The sequence below is a fragment of the Pleurodeles waltl genome, chromosome 10 (assembly GCF_031143425.1).
Source record: "Pleurodeles waltl isolate 20211129_DDA chromosome 10, aPleWal1.hap1.20221129, whole genome shotgun sequence".
NCBI lineage: Eukaryota > Metazoa > Chordata > Amphibia > Caudata > Salamandridae > Pleurodeles > Pleurodeles waltl.
Window position 1 is genome coordinate 115,992,067 of NC_090449.1, and position 26,784 is coordinate 116,018,850.

At 42.9% G+C, this 26,784-nt stretch overlaps 1 protein-coding gene across 5 annotated transcripts in view; it reads right to left on the minus strand.

The window, feature by feature from the left end:
* Positions 1–462: 462 nt before the first annotated feature.
* MAD1L1 (mitotic arrest deficient 1 like 1) overlaps positions 463–26,784 on the minus strand; it is a 1,860,878-nt gene continuing 1,834,556 nt past the window's right edge. For all 5 annotated transcript variants that reach the window (XM_069209930.1, XM_069209931.1, XM_069209929.1 and 2 more), the window contains one exon: positions 463–2,297. In XM_069209930.1, coding sequence (XP_069066031.1) covers positions 2,142–2,297 — 156 coding nt within the window. In that variant the 3' untranslated portion in view covers positions 463–2,141. The remainder of the gene's footprint in view (positions 2,298–26,784) is intronic.

The following is a 26,784-nucleotide window of genomic DNA, read 5'->3' on the forward strand; positions in this document are numbered from 1 at the left end:
GGCATGTGTGGGACACTGTATAACAATCATAGTGGTCTTATTTGCTGTCCTATGCAGCAAAAACATGGTCAATCAATCGTGGCAAGGTTGATGTTCTGGGGTGGTGAAACTGGCATAATTTGCAAAACACTGACCTTCTCCATTGGTGTGTAAATGCAAGCTATATAATTCTGGTGGTTACCCATTTGGATCTGGTCTCAGCGGTGAAATGGATAGCTTACAGTGAACAATATTTTGGCTGTTCAAATACAATACATTGACTATCTGTGCATTGATGGCACGGTATCACAGTTTGTGGCACGACAATGATAGAACACACGCACTCTCCTGCATCTACCTCTGGTGTGTATCCTGTATCTTCCTTATAGACAGAATTTCAAGGAGTCATCCGTGAGTGTGTGTACAACATGGGGAATAGCAGAATCACAAAAAAAATAGATGGAAATAAAATTCATTCAAAAATTTAGGGTAAACTGAAAAATTATTTTATTATTCAAAACCTAGAAAACTGAACTATGAGAGCAAAATTGTAAATTTCACATCTTTATCTTTTATATTCTTTAAACAGGCAGTTCATACATATTCTAATTTTGAAAGCTGAAATCACAAATTGGGCACTTTTTGATGAGAAGGTCTGGTCCCTTCACTCAGTCTATTTGTTATTCTATAAAAACGACCAAATGTTCAAAGAAAGCAGTTGCCCAGACCAGAAAACTATTCCAAGGAACACCTTGGTGATACATCACAGATGACACCACAAACAAATGCTGCATTAGACGACTATATAATACTTCTCAAAAAAGGTGTGGTTAATTGTCACTTTCCTAATTTTCACCAAAAATCCAGACTATCCACAAAAACTGAGTTGTCATGCTCCTCAGACACGTCAAATTCATATACCAACTTACTACATCTTGGCAGCGGATCTCCAGAAACTGCAGGGTAGATTTCCAGGCACTATACATTCCAAGGACTGGCATTCCAGAAATGCAAACTAACAAAATGTGGACATATACGACCATTGAGGTCCAATTCGGCACTCCTGTTATCTGTCCCACTCTGGCACTAGTACAACTTGGCGGAACCTTCTCGCACACGAGACAACTCTGGAAGACTCCTTAACATATCTGCTTCTAGCATTTAATACAATGACAATTCATGAACGCATTAAAATCCTAGCTCTTCCCCAGCACCACAACTTAACGTGACTGCATCTACAACACACGGGACAACCTAGCCACTATCAAAGTTACCAAATATTGCTGCTAACCGCATTGCACACACAAATCCCCCACAACAGACTGGCAATCTCCAACTAAAAAAATAACAAAAATGCAGCCCTCACAACATAGTAATACTCAGCCATGAAACAACATAATACACTCTCCAACACAACACCTACCACACTTCGAATATACCTCCATACACTAGGCACTACTCTCTACGTTGAAAATCAACCACCCATCAGTTATCCCTCACCAATCCCAAAACAACAAACAATGCATCATACACTTTCTACACACCAGCAAAATCTCACCCAGTCTCTCACGCAACCGATAGCATGCTTCCAAACAAATGCAATGATGCAGATGGGTGCAAAGCAACACACGTTTTTTCTTTTAAAGTCCTAAAATTGTTTAAACCAATCCAGCTCTATAAAATTAATTTCTATACAACAAAGACAGCCATAAACATAATTGATGAAAACAATGTGATTCCCAGAATGTTATATCATCCTACTAAACCCTTACCGATGTTGTACTAGCTCCAGACGACAGATGGACTATTTCCTCTCATAGTGGCATTTGGTTGGAAAGCATCCCCAAGGGCCCAGAGTAGGGCATGCTGCCTTCCAGCATGTACTCATGAACAGCAGTGGCTACCACAAGTGCCTCATACAATATTCAATATTTTCTACAGAAATATATGCTTATACATTTATCTTCTTCATTCACTAACGCAAAAGTAAGAACTGAAAGACTAACCTATAAAAAATACCTAAAATAGGAAAGCTAGCGTAGGATTTCTTGGCTACCCATGGCATTCTATTGAGGGATCTAAGCAGAAGCTTTGTTTGTGTTCATCTGCGTGGCCACCATTGAGTAACACTCGTTGGACAACGGGGTGAGGCTGGGCTCAGCTTAGGCCATTGTCTGGCGGCTGAACAGGTCCAGGGTAACTGCGCTAAGGAACGCTGGGATGCTGTTCTGGTGATGTAGGTGGAGATCGATGAACTCGCGTACGGTCAGGGAGAAGTCTGTTTCCAGCAGCTGCATCTTCCCGCCAGGAGTTAAGGACTGCAAAGAGATGGAGAATTAAAGAGATGCAATTATTTATTTATTTATTTATTTATTTACTTTTGTTATTTTTCTACATTGCGAACACAGTCTGGATGTACGCAGAACGCCCTACACAAGAAGATATATTTATACAATGTACAAAGGCACAGAGTTTAAACAGTTCAGTAGGTTGTAATCCAGATACCTTCAACAGAGGAACAGAACACAATCACATGGCTTCTATTAATCTATGATACAACACATCCAAGGGGGTTCTAAAGTCCTTCAATGATGCATTTATTAAGTCTCGGAGATGGGTGCTAGACAAAATCTCGGTCAAGTAGGACGGGTTGTAGGAGGGGAGTAAGACGGAGTGTGCATCAGCATATGGGGAATGCACGTTTAGGGGCCTTTGTAGCAGTGCACTATTAAGAACGTTTTGAGGAGGAAAGATTAAAGTGGCAGGAGTGGACAAGACCAGAGAGGGACTGTGACAGGGCAATTAGGTTTTCAAAACCCAAATCTAGGTCATTTCACAAACATAGAAGTACAACTGCAAAGTCACAGCAGGACAGTGATCACCACCACAGAAAACACTAACAACAAGGCACTAAGTAGAAAAAATTACTAACACTTTTTTCACAGAGTGTCATCTCTATTAAGTAAATGGATTTATGAAAAGGCTAATAACTAATCTTGTATTGGAACACATAAATGCTTGTCTCCCTCTTTGTTCAGTCAGCACACTCTAAAACCGGGATGTGTGCTAAATTGAGTTAGATCTGCCGGGACAGATAAGGAAAACCAGGACTCTCCCGGCAATTCAGGATGCTTGGTCAACCTAGACTAGAAGTGGGCAAACTGCTGAAAGCTCGTGCCAGGCTTGGCCTTACGGCTGGCTCTGACTCAGATTGAGGTCCAGTTAGAACATCGAACCCATAACAACTCAAGCTTTCATGTGGCTTTTGCCTGCCACCCTCATGCTACCCTCATGCACAAAGAGGCAAAAACTAGGAATTAACATTTAAGGTGAAAAGTATAGACAAACAAACACATTTGGTGGCTGATTTGTACAATTAATTGTGGCTTCCTCACTTAACCAAACTGTGATCTCAGACAAATATTTTAACTCCTCGATTCTCCTTTTTCTTCACTGCACATATGAAAGCAGCGTCAAATATGTGTCAGTTCAGAATACCAGCTGTACAAAAATCTTTTATGTTTAATTTAATTGACTAAAAGAAAAGATGATGGACGGAATTCTGAACAATGCAAACATTCGCCCCTAGTCACAAAGCTCTGGGTTAAATCCATCATTTGTTTTGCCCACCACGTCACCGCAGTTTGGATCCAGCCATATGCAAATCAATCGTGACACTGTTCCCCATGGGAACAGTCCGGCTCGAACTGCCAGGCCAGGTCCTCCCTAGACTGGAAACAAGCATTCTGGGACCGTATCTGTGACTAGGGGGGTGAGCATCTGAAAAGCTATAAACCACACCATCCATCATTTTATTTTGCGATGTTGCCATGTGCGCCCTAAGTAGCTAGGGTATACCCAGTCATGGGTCCCTTGCTCGCTGCATAACTGGATTCAAGCTAGTTTGGCTGATGAGGGGTGCTATCCTGAATCCGGTCCCAGGATGCCTGTTTCCCTTCCAGGGGGGAACTGGCTTGACAGTTCGGGCTGCACTGTGCCCATGGGGAGCAGGGTCAAGACTGATTTGCGTCTGGTTGGGTCCAAACTGGGGTGATATGGCGAGCAAAATAACGCTGGATTAAACCCAGATCTGTGATTGAGGATGAGGGTTTGAAAAGTTTCAACGCTCCGCCCATCATTTTATTTTGTAATGTTGATTTAATAGACTATATTGTTGGCTATCTATAAGAAACTGGGAAACACACAGCATTTTCGTGTCAACTGTTTTGCCTCTTAGTTCAATAATGGCACCTTTGCTAGGGTGAGTGCGGGGGCACAAATGGATGGAAGTTATTGTTTAAGAGCTATCATTTTTAATAAGTGTTGTGCTATATTGTGTCCTATTAATGTAAAAGCTTCCACCTATTGAAGAAATGCACTTTTTTAAAAAAAAATTGAAGAGACTTTAGGTGATGTTTGTTGCATGAGTTACAAGACCGATATTTTACAGGCTCGGCTCGTGCACAGACTCTAGGAGCCAAGCCAGACTTTCGGCTGGGCTCATCCTGTAAACCCTAGACTGAGAAGTAGATGAGAGAGTCAAAGAAACATGGGTAACAGAGGAAGAAGAGAAGCCAGAGAAAGGAGTGCAAAGAGACTAGAAGGGGAAGAAAGTAGAAAGCTGTCAATACAACAACTGTGCTTTACTCCTCAGAGCGCTGAATAACTTAGGCCCCTAATTCCAGAGTCTCCTTCCGTGGCTGCGGTTGCTATTCTGATCACGGCGGCGGCTATCTGCGTTCCAGCAGGAGTCTCACCCAATATTTAATTGGACCGCGATTAAGCTTTGAATTTCTAAAACCTGAAAGAAGACTCCCTCCGTGAGAGTCTGGCATGAATAAAACAGGGATGGAGAGAGGGTTTGAAATATCAAAAAATACGCGAGAAGTGTCTGCGTAATTAAGATATGCGAGCAGGAGAAGGAGGCGTTGTTAGGTACTGGCCCTTCTAAGGGCAGGTTTCTTCCATAGGGGGTTGTTTATTGATTTATTCATTTTATACATAGCGCGGCTCGAGACGGTCTGCGCGTCAGTGCGCTTGACAAGTAAAAGAAAAATCAGAACCCTCCTTATAAATTACCTTAAGAAACACTAAACAGTTATATTATACCCAAAACTACAACTTTTAAAAGAGAGTAGTGTCATGAGCAGGAGAATGGGCACATTGGAATCATGGAGAACACTCGAAAAGCAGATTATAGGAGCAGAAAAGGGGCTGCTTAATGGTTTGGAGAATGGCGGGGAGAAGGTGGAACACAGAAGTGAAAGGGGATTTAGCAGTGCTTAATTTGTGCTTGTTGATTCCGGTGCGGAGCACCGGCACTTAACTTTGAGAGCCGGCACTTATTTTTCTGCCTCAAGCATTTACTGCAAGCAAAAGACACATATGGGAAAGACACATATGGGAAAGACGAGGGAAAAGAAACGATAAAGCGTCACAATAGGAGAAAGCTGCAAGAGTAAGCTGAAGGGGCAGGGAGTGGCTGTAAATGGATTAAAGAGGCCCAAGATGGTTTCAGGATTACACTGCCTCAGTATTGCGTGTTTCCCCATTTAATTGCAGCAAATTAAGCACTGGATTCAGAATAGGTCAAAAGTGAAAATGAATGGATAGCAATGGTGGGCAGTGCTACGGGAGAATGCTGTGGCCCGCGTCATATATAATGCACATTTTGCAGGTCCTGCATGATGGCTGGGAGTGGTGATATATTTCATTATCAAGCAAGCAAACAATGTTTAAAGACGCTAGAGTGTATTATAGAATCCTTCACTCCCAGGCAGAGGGATACCTGTGACAAAGACCTCCTTGTAGCCAATCAAGTGTAGAAACAACCACTGGTAATGAAGGCAGTGTGACCAATGAAGCCACCACTCTGCACCTATACTGTAGTCACTTACTAGGGGGCACTTTAGATTTCTTCCAAATATGGCCAAGGTACGAGCTGCTGACAAACCGCTGGGTATGTGCTAGAGGGATAGCAAACAAGTAGCACATACAGAAGGTTCTCTTAAGGAAGCTATCCAGTATTGATAAAAACACATCTTTACACAGTCATGCATCACTAATAATCACCAACAATAAGACATTCAAGAATGTTGCATTTTTTGATTGTCTGATTGGATTTTGCAACATCATTCGCTGATGGCCCCTGTAAACACTTGGAAAGTCACTCTCTCGACTATCTAAGCATGCTGCAATGCCAGGATAATAGAAGATTGTGTGCTGTACAAATGCTAGTTTACAACATCAGTATGCTTGGAAATCAACTGCATGTCGTTTTTAAAATGTGTGTTGAGATGGCTTGATTCAACCAATGACACCACTTCTTACAGCCTATAGTGGTTGTTGCAGGTTTGTGTATTAGTTTTCAGCATGGGTGTGAATTTTTGATTAAAATGCACCCTGAAAAAAAGAACAGTGATTTTTAGGTCGAAGCCTACCAGATAGTGTAGCTTTCTGGTTTTATAACGACGTCTTGGGGACATTCGGAAAGCTTCCCTGGGAATGCATTCTACCCATTGCTTACCATTGGGTTTGTAACTCACTTTTGCTTCCTTTCTATTTGCTGGTTCTATTTATTTTGGGATGTCAAACTTGAGTTTGTCTATTTTGTTGCCCAAACCGTATTTACTGTATTGTTCCACCAGTGCTCGATTTCAGTAAAGAGGCCTTTAAATATTGTTCTTATCATGTCACATTTGCTCTGTAGTCAAAGGCAAAGGTCAAATGTCAGGCTCTGTCTTCCGAAGGAGCTTGGTGTTTACTTTTCTTTTTCTGACTTCAAAGTTAGAGGATTTATGTGCCAATCCTGCTGGTTATTCATGTGAGAGGGAAGCTTGTAGGATGCTGTTTTTTTCTAGCACACAACAAAATGTACGTGACTGTAAATGAACTGTGCTGATATTTCAGAATATATCAGGATTATAAAAGCACAAATAAAGCACATTTTGTTCGTAATTCTTAAGTGAGGTGGAAATAAATATTTTATTACGATCAAAACAAATCAATACACTATGTAATGACATTTTGACATATCATTTGTGCGCTTTCTAATTTTATCAGTAAAACTGTACGTCTGAACAAATGTAATGGTCATTTCAATTGAAAATGTGTTGTCTGTAGTGGCAGTGTGCCACCAAACCATGCATACTCCACTTTGACCCACTCCATTCTACACCACTGCAGTCTACTCTGCACCACTTCACACTGCGTCACTCCACTCAAAGCAATTCCACACTAGGTCATTGCTCTCTACTCTGCATCACTCCAGTCTAGGCCTCTCTACTCTATATGAATCTACTCTACCAATGGACTCTACCTCACACTACTCTATTAAGCACCACTGCATTCTTCGCCACCACACTCTCCTCTGTGCTACTCCTCTCTAATCTACTCCGCACGCTACGCTACTCTACATCACTCCACTTTAATCTGAAACAATCTACTCTATGCCATGGCACTCAGCACCACGTCACTTAGCACCACTGCACTCTACACCACTACACTCTACTTTGCAATTTATTATGCCGCTGCACTCTACGCCACTCTTTTGAAATCTGCAACTTCGGCCCACTACGCCACTCTACTCTGCACTTCTCTATGCCACTGTGCTCAACGCTAATACACTTCAAAATATGAATTTCCATGTCTGTTACATTTTGTGAATTGGAGCGCTCCTCACCAATGATTGTTTGTAGTTGCTAGCTTTGAAGCCATCAATGCCTGCCACCCAGGTAGGATTCTATTTTTGGAATATCGAATGCAACAATATTGTCACACACATATCGTGGACAAAATATTGAAAGGTAAGTGCATAGTGGGAAATATAGATTTACTACTCAACTCTACATCTATGTACATGGAAGAGAGACACATCGTCAAGGTACATAGATGAGGATTTAGGTATAGAAAATCTATGCATAGATACCTTTCGTTATTTTCTCCCTCGACACTAACAGTGTCCAACAATACGCTGTAGTCATTATTCTGTATTCAAGAGACATTATTTTATTTCTGTAGTTCTAGAGAGAAATATTAAATACACTGTATGATCAATATGGCAGGAATCGTGTGTTCATTTAAAAAATGTAATACACTTTTAATTTCATCATAGACTAGCAACGTCCTTTCTCTAGTCTATTAACCTGCGATGTTACCTTCCCTTCTTAGTGCTCCCTGGCAGAAGAACACGATTTCACCAAAGTATTAGAAAGAGACAACAGCCTCGCTGACACAGCATCACTAACATTATACCAGCAGGGTAGGTGATCAATAGGCCGCACGTTAACAAGTGGAAACCTATCCTGCAACCAGCTATCATGATGACCCTATGTCTAGGTTCAAATCAAAATATGTTTCTGAGTCTGCACAGACCAGAAGGACTTGCCTACCTTGCTATCTCTACGGAGTCACATCTGCACCTAGAAGCAAACGTCCCTTAACTAAGAGCTTAATAACGTGAAATGGTAATTAACGTGCGCATAACTTCATAAACAGAGATTTGACATTTGATAAGAGGGTCTACAATTAGAAAAGAAGAGCTTATGGAGGTAAATAACATTATGAAGTTGGCAGCTCTCCTTCACCTGTGGCGCTCCACCCTAAGAACGGAGTATGAGACTAAATGCAACAGGTGAAGGAAACGCTCAGACAAATACGTTCTCAGTAGAGGTTTGTCTCAACTCAAACATGCCACTGGGCTTAGACTCATAATTAGCATTGTAGACTGCAGCAGCTTTGTAGGGGCACTCCTCCTGAGACAGGGAACGACAATCTTCTGCAACATGTGATGGGTCATCTTTTGTACAAACATGCTCTTTATGCGTGCCACCCAGAAACACACTCTCTGGAGGTTGTGAAGGGCCTTATTTAGGGTGGACCAAACAAACTTTCAATAGTTGCTGTGATAGTCCCTCTATTAGGGGTAGAGGAAACAAGCACAGGCAAACCCAACAGGTCTGTTTTTTGGATCTATTGGCTTTGCCGATGCATGTAGCATCAGCAAAAGCATTTTTTCAATACTCTGCAGCATCGTTCAAAATAAAAGAAAATAGTTGCAATGACTCGGCGGCATGATTCTGCAGACATGTAGGCTTGCTGGCATATGCATGCGCCCTCACACAAACGCACACACTCAACACGACGTGTGTAGCTACGAAATGACTGCTGTCTGCTAGCCGTGACCTAAAAACTCCCATGTCCACCGATCTCAAACAGTTCTGAAATATTCTTACATAAAGTATTGTGAAAGAAGGAATATAAAATCACTCTATTCCTGCGAATGTGGTAGTTACTAACTTTCACATTCCACAATGTGCGACGCTATCTGTTCTACATCACTAATCTCTTCCTCCCTTGTCTAATATCCTAGAGGAATGCCCACTGCAAGTTTTTCTGAAAGCTCTGTGTGAGAAATGGGTTTCACTAATTTAACTGCCTAGATTTTTTGCTTTTTAGACTACCAGGTTTATGAACTTTGATTGTAAGTCTCACAACCTGAGTCTATGTTATAATGGATTGTGAGTGAAACCTGCCAGTTTCCACCTTTGAAGATGAGGACACCTGCTGCAGCTAGCTGTTGCATAAGGGACCCTTTATGGATGGGTACTTACCTGGGGAGGCCTTGTAATATGAGGGGTACTAACAGTGTGAGTATGTACATCTGTAGTGATTACTGAAAAGTGTGTGTGCTTCACTGAGTTGTGCCCTTTGGGCAAAATCTACACTAAACTACAGGTTCGCCGTATTTAGGCCTAGAGACTCAGTTGATGCAAAAATATTATGCTAAATCAATATCCTAAAATACAGGTTTCATATTAATTTCCATGTACCTGCCCTTCTTGTGGCACTTTAAAATATCTAATTTTTCTCTGACTTAGCTGCTAATGGGATTTTGGCCTTTGAATTAGTGGTGAATCAAAGGCCTCCCCACGCGATAGAGCCACTAGCCAGTAATTCGACCTGCCCCTAGTAGAGAAGAGGGTGGAGATTTAATACGGAGGTACTAATTAATGTTCACACTGCACCTTGCCTGCACAGGCTCAAACCGACATAAACAAAGGAGGTGTTTTGGTTTCATTAAGGACCGAGCTGAAAACAATCTCTGGAATGCACTTCTTAGTTTAAAGAAGACATTTATTATTACTTCACCATGAGGTTCCTGAGAGAAGAGATTAGTAGGTTGGAAGCACACGTTTAAAAGTAGTCACAGCAATGAAAGGAAAATATATCAAAGTGATTCTCAATTGCAATGTATACAGCAAATACATGTGATTATATTATAGTATACCTTCAAAGCAAAGAATAAAAGTCAAAATTCATCACCGTAGGGCCTATCACTGCTCGTCATCTTTCTCATGCCTGCAAGTTGATGACTCCTGTTCAACTGCACGAAAGAGATTTTCCACCCATATGGGAGGTCAGGCAGCTGACGTCCGCTCCTGACTGAAGTCTCGGAAAATTCCCCCTCGCTGCTGCCCAGGGACACCCCTTATAATGAAAAAGCCTGCTAACAGGTCCTTTCCTCTAATCACAGCCAGAAAAGAACAAGCTGGAGAGTGGCCAAGTCTCCAAACCTCGCTCCTTCCCAAGGCTGGGTAGAGAGGAAAACACAAAATATACGCTCTTTTATCACGCTAGTGTTCGGTGTGAACAAAATACGAAAAACACAGCTTGGTCTCCCATGTGGAAAAACACAGCTCATCTGCAATGTCTCAACTGCAATGTCTAACTCCAAGATAAAGCCAATAGGCAGCTAAACTGAATACAGAATGGAATGTCTAATGCCACGTTAAAGTCAATAGGCAGCTAAACTAAATACAGAATGTAATGTCTAATGCCACGTTAAAGCCAATAGGCAGCTAAACTGAATACAACATGTAATGTGCTACTGATGAACATTGAGCAACTAATATGCGCAGTGGTGAAACACAAAGTCAGTGGTCAAACACAATTAATGGCATAACAGGAGGATGGCCAGACCTCTGCAGGTGGTCACAGGAGGGTCTACCCTTTGATGTTTTGGAGGTAAGGGACCAGGCAGCTGTGGCAGTTAGGGGTAGGGCTTGGACTCTCAGAGTAGATCTTTCAATAGACCACCTGATGGCACCATCTTAGAAATTCCCAATGCTGTGCAGGAGTATTGGGACAAGGGTGAAGTGATGATGTGTCAACTTAGAACTGGGCAGAGGTAACTAACTTCTGAAATGTTCCACCCCACTTAAAAATCCCTGTGCAACAGACAGTCTTTTGAAAAGAATCTGCACCTGGAAATAGAAACACTGGATGAATGCAGAGCTGAAAGAGAGAAGACACATGACACCCTAGTGCAAGGATGGATTTCAGGACTTGGGAATTCAGTTGGAACTCAGGGACTAAGGTTTGGTTATCCAGGGCTAGCGGTGCTGTCCCCACCACACCCTCTGGGGAACTATATAGGGGTGAACATCTAGCGTAGGAACCGTGGAGGGTTCCCCTTGATGTTCTATGGACTGGTCCTGCAGGAGTGTAGCCCTGATTTATGCTGAGTCAGGTGCTCTGCAAGTGGGTAAAGGAGGCTGGGGAGCCTTGAAGGTATTGCAGCAAGTACACTATGCTGCGGGACCCTTAAGTTGCTGCTGAGGAAGACAGCAGGCCCAGGAGAAGTGCAAGACACCCAAGGGTCAGTGAAAGGAATTGTGGATTGGAGAAGACTGCACATGCCCCCCCCCCCAGGTAGTGGGGCCCAAGAGGGCACCAAATACCACAAACTGATGGAACACAGAAACTAAAGAAACAAACATGGTGCACTGCAAAGTTCATGGTGTCCCAGGGGTCCCCAGTTGCAGATGACAAATGAGGGCTGAGCACTGCTGAGCTTAAGACAGAGTTGTTCCCAGGAAGGCCAGAGCTTTGGGGCATAGTGCTGCATCACCTCCTGCTCAGTGTGTCTGAGTGGAGAGGAGTAAAGTAGCGGAGAAGGAACCCACCCGCTGTCGCTGGCATGGAAGAAGTGAAGCTCCCCCTTCACCATCTGCACACAGCTTATTGGGGAGCAGGGAGTGGCTAGGACCAAGAGGGTCCAGGGCTGCCTGCCAGCCCCAAACAGAAATAAAAGTTGGCGGTACCCTGAGTGTGAATGGGGAACCCACCAAAAAAAAAAAAAGTCCTTTTGTTGAAATGTGAGGCCGCTTGTTTGGGAAAATGACCCGAAGGCAGTTCCGTGAGTAGTGAGAGGCTGCTCATAAAAAGAAAATGCATATCACTGGCTACAGGAGAACCTCAGAATCCTCGGAGATGCTGAGTGAAGTTCATATGTGGGGTTTTGTGGTGAGGGGCAGGGAGCAAGGGCACCACCAACCATTCTAAAATGTTGAGGGGATGCTAGGAGTGCAGCAGCCCTCACAGAAGCCCATAGACAGAGGTACCTCAATGACACCCTAACCCTCCTTGGAGTCACGTTAGTGACCCCAGGAGAGGTCTGATCGATTTGAAAGCACTCCTAGAGCTTAAGGTTGTACCCCAACGGCTTTGGAGTGTAGGGACTCCTGTTAATGGGTTCTAAGGTTGTATTGCAGCATTGACAAAAGTAAAAGAAAGACTAAAGCACACAAGTCATTGAAACGTATTGAAATGCTTAATTGATAATAAAGTTAGCTTTTAATCAGTACATGCTTTGATGAAGGTCATTGAAATGCTTTAAAAAGCTTTATTGACAATTACAAGATTAACAGGACCCAAATAAATGACATTGTCAGATGATACCATCCTTAATGCTTTAATGGTATTGCATCGATTCATCAAGATATGTTTCTTCTTTTAATAATGTGGGGATTCCCTCACAAAGGCAGTTAGCCTGCCTTTTGATATCTACACACCTATATACAGTGTGTGAGTGGAGGTAGGGGGGTAGTAGGTGGGTACTGTGGACATACAGTTCAGGTGTAGCTCAGCGTGTTAACCATTTTTTAAAGTTATTTCCACCTTTCATCTTATATATATTTGTAAATAAATGTGTAGTATTGAGAAGTGTGCATAATTAAACCCTTTCCATTTTCAGATGTAAAAGCACTGACTCAACACAATTTGGTGGATGTTGGGTGCCTGCACAGAGTAGGCCTTGGACTGCTCGGTCTTGCTACCCTGACAGAGTCAGGTGCTACAACGAGGTACTTGGTTGCCAGTAGACACGAAAAGCATCACCAATTGTGGAAGTTAAGAATGCTGTGTTTAAAGAGGTCTCTTGATACTCAGGACTGAATATCAAGGGACAGTCAAGGCACCCCTCTACAGGCCCCTCACTTGTTGTAGCCAGTAGAATATCATGGTGAAATCGCTATTCAGTCTAATAAAAGTTGAAACCTTGAGGCAGCCTTGGCAGATAATTCTTGTTATTATTTCTCAGATTTCCAGTGAGCAAACAAAAGTGAGTTTATCATGCTAAGCTGGCACAGTATTCAATTACTTCATAATGTCTTGAAGGAAATCTAAGTGCACTTGGCCTTTTGTCGCGGATTTCTTTCTTTTATTAAAGTGTGTCTGAAGTTCATGAAGTACATGAAAATATTTGGAGTGCTGAACAAATAAGGGAATGTAAACATCAACAACAGCAGCAGTCAGGGAAGCAGCTAAGAATATTAAGGCTTCCAGACCATGAGTCATTTCGGTTACAAATAGACTCATCAGTTAGATGAGTCCTTAGCACCTTGCTGAAGATAAAAAGATGCGAGTCCGGTGTCCTCAAATGCAGCATTTCTGCATTTCGAAGTGCAGGAAGATGTCTATGCTCTTCATGCAAGCAAGAGAGTGCAAACAACATCATTATGAGAAACACGTGGGGATAGGAGACATCAGAAGAGAACAAGACTCCATTACAAAAACAGCTCTAGGCTGGAGTCCAGAAGGAAGAGAGGCAGGGCAAAGAATACCTGGAACACTGTGGAAACAGAAATGAAGACCCGAACCACAACTGCAGCACCAGACAAAAACTGCACTACCTGCCGGTCTGCATAATATGCAGTGAGTAAGTAAGCAAGGAGTGCATGACTCCTAGTTGAAACTTCTGTTTTGTCTGCAATTGGCATTTTAGGTAGTTCAAAATAACTTCTTAGTACATGATCACTAGCAATCATGAATTGCACCAGGCAGTAAGCGTCTGGTGATGGTAAACAACTTTGTATGTGATTCTAAATACTTTGAAGAATAATCTAATTCGCTGAAGAAGCATTTGCACATCAACTATAAAGGTTGTTCTGTGGTCAAGTATTTTCTCTCCTGTGTATTTTCTCTCCTGTTTCTCTCTCCAGCTGTCTATACAGCAAGTGTATGAAAGAAAGAACGGATGAGGCAACCACTGGGTAATGTGCTTTTCTTGCTCATCGTCTGGTGGGTATAATGTGGTTTAATACCTCTATACCAAGTAATGGAATTGGTTAGTGTGGAGGATTTTGTTTTCCTCGGAGTGCTCTGTACAAAAAAGGATTACAGTCAAACAATGCTGTACAGATTAAATAGTAAGCTCGGCAAGCTTCTAAGCACCATGAACTTTCAGTATACATTTCATTGATTAAGCCCAGCTCTGAAAAAATAATCTTTGCTGAAGGCTACTGTGATATGGGAAAGAGGCCATCTCACCCATCTTCCTCTCCAACAAAGAAATGAGGTGTTTCCCCTATAGAGGAGTAGTAGTTTACAATGATGTATGCTGATTTTTCCTAATGGTTATTGTAAACCAAACCAACATAAGGGGAAATAGGCTTGAATAATTGCTTTTAAAATCCACTTCTGGAGACGCCAGATTATCAAGAAGTAACCAAGGCTGGTATAAGAAAAGTACAGTGTCAATAACTTTGCTGCATAAACATTTTGGTCGTCCAGTTGATATCTCAGTACCAAGGGACGTGTTGGTAATGTGGTGCCCTTGAACCACCTTCAGAGCAGAAGGCAGATTTGCAATGTCACCAGCAGTTGGCAGATCATGAAGGAAAGGTAAAAAGGCAAGATATTAGACTATTGAATCAGTTGTCCCTAGTCAAAATTTGGGAGACCAGCACATCAAGCATGACAACCTCTCCCTGGTCTCAATCATTGGGGATCACTTTAAATCTCTTTAATTTAACGTTGATTAATATACTTGAGAAGGATACAATGATATTACAATGTCTTTCTGAATCATCCTTCCAAAAAGAAGAGCACCAGTCTAGTAACTCATGTGCAATCCCAAATCACTTCCCATGTACATTAAAAACAAACAACATTGCCAACCACAAACTGCTGATGCAGTATTGTGCTACCTGTCGGATAATGTGCTTTGGTGCCGCATAATGGGCCATGAAGCACTACATAGGTAGTGCTACTACTACTACAGTTATGCAATATTCTCAAAAAAGCATTGCGAGAGGAAGCAATTTTACCTGATTTCACGTGGAAATAATTTCTTCACCTCATTCATGTGCAATACTAGAAAGTTGACACAGACACCCACACGCACAGAAACATACACACACTGTTCTAAGTATTAGAGCAGCATGGCTAAAAAACATACAAGAGTATCGAATGCACCACATTCCCAATATGCACAGGGGCTTAGCTTGGTCAGTAAGATTGGGAGGGAGGGTGAGTTTCAAATTGCTGACATATGGTAAACTACATTGTATGAGAAGCAGAGCATGCGGGGCTTAAGGGGCAGTGGAAAGGGAGAGCAGGGGCAGTGGAAAGGGAGAGCAGTGCGGATTAGAGTTCATTAAAAAGAATATTTTGTAAAATAACCAACAGTTTTAAGAGCTTTAAGCCACAGAGGAGAGAGAAAGGGGGTTATTCTAACTTTGGAGGAGGTGTTAATCCGTCCCAAAAGTGACAGAAAAGTGACGGATTTACCACCAGCCGTATTACGAGTCCATTATATCCTATGGAACTCGTAATACGGCTGGTGGTATATCCGTCACTTTACCGTCACTTTTGGGACGGATTAACACTCCTCCAAAGTTAGAATAACCCCCAAAGTGTTTCTCTGTATGTTGTTGTCTGTGTGTGCATGTAAAAATCCTAGGTGAAATCTGACAGGCACTTCACCATACCCGAATGAAAGCACCTGTACCCAATTATTTACTAGAGAATCCATTTATTAGCGGGGGAGTAGCACACCAAAGACCCCCCAGAAGATACGCCCCCTAAAACCATTTCTTAAGCCAAGTGTGCAAATTTCACCAAAACCGCTGTGCGTTGGTCAATCAAAGGAAAGTACCAGCAAAGTTGCCATACGGACAGGAAAACTCTGGCCTGTGTTTCAGGACAGAGTTGCCTGTTGCCAGCGCGCTCTACTCTCAGCAAGGTGGTTCTGGAGGCTGTGTACTGAGGGCAAACATACCGTGGCCAGGACACAAAGATGCCCCTGCTTAGTCGTTCCATTCAGATAGCTCAGCGAGGTCCCTCCTTATCGCCATTAACTAGTTACAAAATGTTATTCAAGAGTATAGTGTCACGTTGAATTTACCGGGTCACAGTAGGAAAAACCAGAAGGAGGAACCCAATGTGTTCACTTTCATGGATGAAGTTAAGAGTTTACCAACTGCAATAAAGTATAAAACTTCTAGTGTTTGGAAATTAAGCTGCGAAGAAGTGATGCTTTTCTGAACCTTGCAACCCAATTTCAAAACTGATATATTGGAGATGGCTAGATCGCCCCCTCTCATGCGAAGCACCAGTCACTTGCGGCTCTGTTCAGTTAACTACAGGCAGGCAAGATGATGGATTAGATTAAAACCCACTATGACACTGTTATTAATTACTGCATTCTAGAGTTTACATTAAAAACTATTGGCAGGGAAATGAGCCTGATTGTGACTGCAAGGGCATCAACAGCACAGCCAGTAAACAACAAAGAGGCTACGAGCAGAGATGCAGGACACTGCAGCCCTCAGCTCTGCCAATGGGAGGTTAATGCCTGAACCAAGACCCCTCGATTCAAGGGAGATGATGCCCCTCAGAACCTCCAGAGAACATCATGAACCACCTCGCCTCCCTTTGGAGGGAGGTTAAAGCCTTTCAGAAGATCCAGGGAACATACTGAACCTTCTCTACTTGCTGTGGCGGGGATGCCTTTAGGCGGTGCACTGCGGGTTAGCGCTTGTGAAATAATTACACTCATGTAAAGAGAGATGGCGTTTTAGACAAGGCAAAAAAGCACACAAAGACCCCGGCATCCATTTTCTTTTAAGAGGGAAAGTAGAAACACTGGAGAGATGAAAAATGAACAAAGTTTGGATTCATGCTCCAAAGGTCTCACTACTAAGTTACATGAATTTGGTGCCCACGTCATGATGTCCGACACATCTGGTTTTTGCAACAACAAAAAATTAGAGATTGTGAACTCATCAAACTGAGCAGGGAGGCTGATCATCCATAAGTCATCTTTTCTGGCAGTGGGCTAGCAAACACCCCAGAGTATTCCTCTTCCAATATAATAAGCAGTTTCTCCTCCTCCTTGGTACAAAGGTGTTCAAAAAGTCAACATGTAGAGACGCTAGTGCAAATGCTGTCCAAAATAGGTTTGCACCCATGTCAATTTTTCAGTACAGCCACATACATACATACATACATATAGTTTTATATATTTTGAATTTTGTGGTCTTTTGGCATTCCACAATGCAGTCTCCCATTCTCTCCTACATACGACTTGGTTTTCTTTCTACTGAAATGAATCAATGGCAACACCCCTCCTTTCAGCAGTATTACCCCAAAGTAGCTTGAAACACATGACCATCTTCACGAGAGATTACTTGTTTCCATCCTCTTTAGTAGCACGTTAAGGGCAATTTCAGGGCAAGCTCGTAAAGCAAGTCATCATCCTGACTAGGCAGGGTGCCCAGTCTCCTTGCTTTCTAAATCCTCAAATCCTTCATTATCTCCTGTGGTCTTTTCTCAGTCCCAAAATACCAAATGGAAGTCAGGCACATCTTCAACTCTGATATGCTGCTGGTTGACACGTGCAAAACCCAAACCCAGTAACCAAAACAGATATGTAAAGAAACTAAAAGAAATGTTAAATAAATTAGATCAATGCAATTCAATACACAAGAGCGACTGGAATACATCATCAACTTCAGGGTCCTCCGGTGTCTACAGAACAATTCGTTTTCACCTTCCATTTCCTACCTCCCCCGTGTCCATCAAGGATTTTTACTGCTGTCCACTATTGAGTCCTCAATCTCCTTCGTCATTCTCTAAAAACAATGCAACATCTGCTTCACTGTTACAATTACAAAATTCTATGAGCCTAGGTGTGTATACACAACCAGGTAGCACTGCAATTCTTCAAACTAAGAACTGGAATCTACCTTAAGGAAAATCAATAAACGTACAAATTCCCCAGCTGCTCTCCTCATATTGAGTATTCAAGGACATAATACAGAGTCAGTGATGCGTAAGTAAAGAAATTGTAAAATAGGGTTCTCAATATGCTAACAAAAGATCATGATGATGGAGTTCAGAAGAGTGTGCGATACAATCAAAACCAGGATGGTGGTAATATTAATTGGCAAAGGTTTTGTGCAGAACGAGAATAATGACCTCAAAGAAGCATACACTATATTTTACTGAGGATAGAAATAGAAGTAAAATACCTTAGAGTAAATATATATTCTCTAAACTACAGGCAGGACACATTTTTGAAGACCTGCATCTGGAGACTGAGCATAAGAAACAGAGTAAACAAAGGAAGAATGATCAGACAGAACTAAACAGATCTCATCAAGATGATTATATTTCCAACACAAACTGTGTGAGTTTGTGTCATTTCCCAATTTACTGACTTCCAGTCTGGCAAGACCAGAGCCATGTCAGATCACCTTCCCACTTCAGAAAATGTTTCAAAGAGAAGAAAAGTCATGAACCTGCTCTCCTGCCCCAGTCTCCAACAGTTGTTGTTAGCCCCAGGAGAATGATTCCACGTGACCTCCCTGTCCAGCAGCCTGGACAGAGCCAATTACAGACCAGCTTCCAATCTCCTACCGCACGCTGCTTTGGGTGACTTCCATGATGTCCTTGCATGGATGTCCGAAGCAACGGGTGGAAGAAAACAGTATAAATTGTTGACTTCTGTTTGGTCCCATTAGGGCCTAGATAAGGCTCATAGCTAAAATATCTGCGTTAAGCAAGTCAATGTGATGTGCCTGCCCTAAGCAAACCCCGCACAATCTCCACAGAATCTGAAATGATCAGCCATAAACACTAACTCACTCAGGCTTGCATGTGCCCTCAAACCCGGCTACTTCAACCACATCCTATTCACCACATCTAAGGTACCAGAAGGAAAAAAAATTTATGTCTCAAGCACATCAACTTGCACACTGCCGTTCCTTGTGCAGTGGACATAGCAGATACCATCAACTCATTAAAACTAGATGTAGTCTTAATCACTTTGTCACCACCTACAAATACACTCACACTAGATATCTTTGTATCACATCTTACAGCATATGAAAAAGGCGGCTAGCAGTCACTCTGCAGTTTTAGGGCTGGTCACTACATAAAACTAGATGAATTTATACACCCAAATCAGGTGCATCATCATCAACCCAGTCATTGCTACTAAATTCTTATTAGCATACAAACACTTGATGCTAACTCCTACTCCTAAAAATAACCAATTATGAAACCCTACTCAAACAGGAAGCAGAATCTCTATCAGGGTCAAATACAAGCAACCCCTTGTTAATTAATTAACTGTGTGTACAATTTAAAACAAGCAGTTGCAATTCAATGGGTCTTGCATATTTTGAACAAGTTAATTGTCATCTTTTGACACAGCGCCCACAAGCAAAAAAAAAACAAAGAGTGGAACCTGAGAAAAGATGACTTAACAAAAAAAAAAGTTAGCTTTAAAAAATAAAACTTTGCAATTCTGTTTGTCCTGCTGGCCATGTTTTACCAGTCACAAGGCTTCTGTTTGCAGGGCATTGAAAGTTAAAACAAAATAGTACCTTGATCAAGTTGGGAGCAGCAGACGGGTACTAATTAAGTTGAAATCAATAAGTGCTTGACCCCTGCTCCACAGCTCCACACAGAGGAATGGAACTGATGCCACGCATGCCTTGACAAATTAAGAGTGCCGTGCAAACCAACAAATGGTGAGTGACAGGCGGGCTCCAAGCCCTTTACTGAACACAACTGAGTCTTGCAAGTGAGACGCATGAACTATTGCATGCACTCACAGGCTTGACCCTAAAAATATTTAGACTAAACAACAAAATCCAATCAATAGAACCAGAGATACACAATTTAAGTAAAAATAGTGCCTAAAAGCACATAGCACGAACTGTGGCTCTTTGGTCATGCCAGCCTGAGACAAAGTCACAAGTTCAGACTGACTGCAATGAGCGTGGGCTGGATACAGGGACCCAGTAAGAACAGCTGAACAAAGTACCTTACATGCCAGTTGTGGACCATTGAAAAAACAACTTGTAACACTCCGACCCGACACCAGATGGCGGACTATGCACAGCATGTGTATCTGCAGCTACACATGCCACCGAACCTGTGGTTCTGAGGAGACTGAGGGCTGCAATCCATCGTGCTGTGGCGCTCCCAAAGGTGAGTTGCAAGGAGATTTGTTGGTTCTGGCCACAGAACCACAGTCGGGCTGGTGAAGCACCTTCAGCTCCTCTCCCAGGGGTCCATGACCGGGTGGGACCAATTAAGGTGCAAGAGTCACAGCCAACAGAGTCCAGGTGTTGGGTTCAAGGTGGCCGGAGCCTTTTCTGTCCCTGAGGCTCTGATCAGGAGGCCAGCCAACTAGCCACTGGAGTCACTCTGGTGGTCCTGGGACCAAGATCAGGTCCAGCCCTTTTTACTCAGGAAGGCAACAGGGCAACAGAGTAGCACTCTTTATTGCCGAGCAGCACTGCAGCCCTTCTGAGTCTTCCATGAGTCCAAAGGTGTCCTGAAGATTTGGGTCTGAGGGTCCAATAGTTATATCTGATTCCCACTTTTGGAAGTGGAAACCTGCAGAACCTTCTACTTCAGAGGTGTCTGACATTTCCTGCCTCTCTGCCCCAGCTTGTCTGGGGCCACAAAAGACTACTGTCAAACCTTTTATGAGTGTGCTCTGATAGAGGCTTTGTGATGTGCAAGGGTGGTAAGTGTGACTCCTTCCACTATCAAATCATCAGAGACTATTCCCCATTTGCCTCACTGTCTGTGAGCAATGCACAAAGACCAACTGCCAACTACACCTCGTCAAGTGATCCAGGATATAGGTTGCAGATACCAAATGGTTAGGACAAGAAAATACCAACCTTCTGAAAATGGCATTTTCAGAAATGTGAATTAAAATCCCACTTTACTATTAAAGAGGGTTTTAAATTTAAATTCTTTAGACATCAAACTTGACATTCTAACTTGCTCCCAACTATAAGGTAGCACTTATTAAATGTAATAAAGTAACCAAATGTTATCCTATGGGAGAGGTAGGCAATAAAGACAAATTAATTTAAGAGTTTTCCACTACCAGGACATGTCAAACTTAAAAGTACATGTCCAACCTTTTAAATACACTGTACTCTGCACACTCGGCTATTTAAGGAAGGTGTCTTCAAAATGGGTGCCAATTTCTGACCAAAGAAGCATTATACTGATAACAGTGCTTTGTTTTAAGCGGAACAAATGAGAGGCAGTAAGCCACTCTGTAACTGGCCATCACTTACATCTTTTGTCATTTATATCTTAGCTGGGAGTACGTGTCAAAAGGGAAGAGATTCCATAAATTCTTCAAAATCCCCACCCGCCATTTCTAATTAACACACTGAGGATACCATTACACGTTATTGAGGCCTGCCTGGCCAGAACATTATGTTTGGCAATCATGTGTCTAGCTGCATTTTTTAAACTGTAAGGAAACTTAACTGCAATGTTTAAATGAGTCAAGACATATTTAAACATTGCCAATTTATTAGAATAATTGTAAAAAATTCTCAGGGGGGTCTGAATGTTTTTTTCCACTGGGGGGCGTGGCATTAACAAGTTTGAAGACCACCGGTTTAAAGCCTACCCTAGGGGTGACATATGTATTAAAAAAGAATATCTTAGGCCTGAAAAAGGTTGGAAATAGTGGGAATAAACCTTCTGCAAGGACTAAACCTTCCTTTTTAAGGTTGAAATGTCAGGTTAAACAGCACACACAGGCTGCAATGGTAGGTCTGAAACATATTTAAAGGGCTACTTAAGAGGTTGGCACAATCAGTGCACCTGAACCACTAGTGGCATTTAATTTACAAACCCTGGATATATGTGGTACCACTTTACCAGGGACTTACAAAGTAAATTAAATGTGCCAACTGAGTCTAAGCCAATTCTACCATGTTTTAGGGAGTGAGCACCATAACCTTGGCACTGGTTAGCAGTGGAAAAGTGCACAGAGTCCGAAGGCCAACAAAAAGTAGACCAGCAAAAATGGGGAAGGAAAAACATTTGAGGGAAGACCACCCTAGCCTTTGTCCTTCACCATCTGAGAGGTACTAGCAATCTGCTGACCATTTTCCTCGATGCCACCCTTGACCTGCTGAAGAGCATTCTTCATGCCACCACATGACTATATACTCAAATCTCTTCTACCCTGGTGGATCTACAAAGGCTGCTCACCTGTTGGCTCTCCTTAACTCTCCACCGATACCTCAATATCGCCGTAGCTCCTAATTGATATATTACAGAAAAAATTTGAAAACACCTATTGGTCAGCAAACCTCCAACTTCTAACCTCTCTCTAGAAACCCAAACTGAAATGTGTTCCGATTTTAGGTAACCCTCATCTGAGTGGCTATTGTTCACATTTTAATTTTATTTTCTGCAATGAATATCTTTCGGACGGTGCTTCGAAATCCGACTTGATAGAAGCTGTGGCTGGAGTATGGGTCCTATTAATTTAGTATTAGTGCCAAAACCAAGGACTCTGCATAGGTTTTCTGAGGTAATGGCGCAATCATACAGCATCTATCTGCTACTCCTTCAGGTGTTACGAGAGCCATGGCTCAGTTGTGTTCCGCATAGATGGTGCTGGTTTGGATGAAGGGCCAGTGGGCACGAGGCTGGTGTGAACACAAAAAACATAATTGGATTGTGTATTTCCTAGGTCCTCTGGGTCTGTACGACCTGTGCCTGGGTGAAAAAGAAACAAATCAATCTAGAGCCAGGGATAAAATAATATATAGCAAGCTCTGTGTCTACAATAAAGAGCACAACATCCTACACAAATCGGCCTCTCCAAAAACACGGAAGAAAACATTTAGTTATGTACTTAATTACAGAAATGTTTATGCACTCTTCCACTGATGAATCCAAGTCCTCAGAATAGTCAAAGTTAGAAGCTAAAATGTAAACCTATGAAGCAAATGTCTAATGCTTTCTGAAACTTAAAAAGATTAAGCTCCATATGTAAAGCTAATAGAAGATGATTCAATTGAGTGGCCCCTGCCACCAAGAAAGGTTGGTCACCGAGTCTGGCTCGCTTAACTTTATGCGCCTGAAGAAGCCACTGATCCTAATGCCCATTGTGGATGGTACCAGCCAAGGAGCACTTTGAGGGGAGCGCTGGAACTAGCATGGAAGGTTTTATCCATTAGCCACATAGGCTTGAAAATCAGCCTTTGCTTAATAGGAAATTAGTGTAACACAGCAAGAGTGAGCGTCACATGATCTGTTTTACCAAGTCTGTAACCATCCTAGCAGCTATATTCGGCACTAGTTACACTGAAGGAAGAAGGGATTCTAGTACCCCCATACCGATTACGCACACCAAAAACAAAACAAAAAAATCAGAAATTAAGAGACTCACTCACAAAATTAATCTTCACCCAGTCTAGTGCCAGACCAGTTACAATTAGTCTAATGGTCTGCTTCACAAGATGAGTCCTTGGGTGTTCTTTGGTGGTCGACAGTTTGAGCCAACCGGGAGACCAGTCTTGATACTGAACCTTTTCTAGAACATAACACACTAGTCTTGGTAGGGGCGGGTCACAGTCCCACCCACAGTACAAGCAGCTTCAACCCACTTCCAAGACCTGCATCATGCAAAATTGTGTGGGTCTGTCTGTGTCCCTTCAGCCTTCCACCTGGGTTATAATCTGGTCTTTTAGAAGCCGAGGCCCGTCCTTTAGGGCGGAGAGGCCACGCCCCCCACCTTTTGCCCCTCATGATGAGTGCTTGTCAAGATGAGCAACGGTCAGCCTGACAGACACTCTTCACGTTCAGATCAGGCAGCCAGGAGTGAGACATGAACGATTTGCGCAGACTCCTGGCTGCCTGAGCCGAACTTTGCTGGGCTGAAGAGGTCACAGCTCCTGTGGGCGTGACCTCCTCAGTTCAGCAAAGGTGCCTTGAGGCCCTCCCCCTCGGTGACGAGGGGAAGCCTCACTGATTGACTTCAACGTGGGTGCTTCAGGTTTAAGCCCTGAAGTGCCCAGGGCGAGTGTCAATCAGTGACACTTAGTCACAGAGTGGGGAGGGGTCAGAAGTCTCACTGACTTCATCCTACTCTGTGACGAAGTTGGGACTGCTGCCTTCCCTCATTGGCTGACCTAAGGTTAGCCAGAGAGGGAAGCCAGCAGTCCCAATCCTCCTTGGGCCTCCAAGCTGAAGGTAAGTGTGTGTGTGTGTGTGTGTTTTTTAAATGAATGTTTGGTGCATGCGTGTATGTCTGAATGTTGATGAGTGTTGTGAATGGATGTGCATGCGTGCATGTGTGAAAGAATGAGTTTGAGTGTGCTTCCCGCCTGACCTCCTCCCTCCTAAAATTACCAGCCACCACTGTCTTGTAGCTATTTGGCCCCCAAAAACATTCACCCACCCCCCACGTCACAGAATGTGTTTACCAAAGGCTCTGCAGCATGCAACAGCCAGCAGAAGCACACCTGTCTCCAATCCAATTCAATCCAATGCTTCTAGATGAAACACCAACAGATGTAGCACCAAGAAGAGATGTGGAGGAATGCACTTTTATAATTCTCCATATCTCTAAAGAAGAGCAGCCTCTCCTTTGTGGCAAAGACCCCACGGTATGAGTGGCCAGATGCGTTTACACTAGTCACCAGTTGAAATCCGGGCTGCAGTTGTTTGGCCTATTTATATTGGTTTCGTCCCACTGAAGACCAAGGCTGTTCTCACCTAAACTCGTTTGGTAACCTCTGATCTTAACTTTCAATGAGTGACAGGATGAGTATATATCCCTGCCACTCTCATACAGCGGCGACGCCGGTTCTTTTGAAGAGTCACTGAAGGACATTCCTTTCTGGAGACTCACTCCTTTCCTCATCTGCAGTTCCCCGTGAGGTCATGGAAAGTAAAGCTAGCATGCCTGCAACTCTCTCCTGCAAAGAACAGTTCGTTGGATGCCCGCAGAAGAGAAACTGAACACAGTCAGTTTATACATCAAAAATGAAAAACATGCACTGAGAAACCAATTACAGGTTTCTCAATGTGCAAAGTCAAAATACCAGCAGCGTCTAGCAGAGAACAAAAGACAGAAACCATGCCAAAAAATGATTTTCCACATAAATCAGGAAAGGCTGTGTTCTGTACCAGTGAACCACCCAGTCATTTTCAATGGCGTAAAAGCCAGCATATAGAATGAGACTAGTAGTCCCTTGGGGATGTCAAATTGTTTGTAGTTTGGATTAGTGTTCACAAGAAGCTGAAATCATGGTCCTTCGTCACACTGTTTACCCTGGTAAACAGCTGAGGCAAAAATACTTGTAGCTGTGACTGAAGCGCCTTGATCAAAAATGAAGCGCCTAGTACATAGGAGTACATTAGATCATAGATAGAGAAGTGTGATCAGTGGTGAGGCGATGGGTGAAGAAAGGGAAATACAATGATGAATATTCGATATCTTACAAATATACAATACTTGCTGGCTGAGGTTCACATGTAATAACCAAGAGGAAGGGAGGTGATATAGGTCTTGAGGAGTACCGGGATGGCATTGTGCATGATATGTACAGATTTGTAGTACGGAATGCACGAAGTGACAACACTTTTCACATGGTCAGTACCTGGAAAATGGCTGGAGAGGCAAGGTGGGGTGATGAGAATGGCAGCTTCACAATGCATGCCCCTGGTGGGACCAGAAGGTGTAAGTTTGTCAAGAGGTAGGGAGACCGAGGTCATTAAAGTAGTGGGTGTATTCAGGAACGCACATTAGCTCAGATGTAAGAGAGTTCACTATGTGGGAGTGAAGGGACATATTCTAAATTGGAGGAGAGAGTTGGGAGACAAAAAGGATGAATTTATCTCTGTGTTGTCTGCAAAATGGTGAAGAGAGATGCTAACAGAGAAAATACCAGAGCTCTTTGGTGAAGAAGGGCCACTGATGAAGAACCCACTAGCAGGGATATGAGTGGGAATCAGAGCAGCACCAGAGGGTTGAAAAGTAGAGAGTAGAAAGGTAGGAGAAGCGATGGTGGATTGTACTGGTGAGCCCTGGGGAGGCAAGAGAAGCTGGCATGTGGAGAGGCGGCCACCGGTTGCCACGCCAAGTGCTGTTGGAAAGTGATGATGAGCTCTGACAAGAAAGTGGACACTCGTGTGAGAGTGGTCTTAGTTGAGTGGAAGTGGCAGAACGCATACTGCAGGTCACTTGAAAAGGTTGAACTGGTTAGAGAAAATAGGGAGCTGTTGAACACTAAGCACTTGAGTATTTTAGAGTAGAAAGGGATTTTAAGAGACAGAGCAACTGCTGGAAGGAGTAGAAGATTCACCTACCAGATTCTTGACAAATGGTATCACCAGTGCAGTGCGGAAGTATTGTGGGGAGGTAGGAGAGAATGTGTGCAATTAAACAGA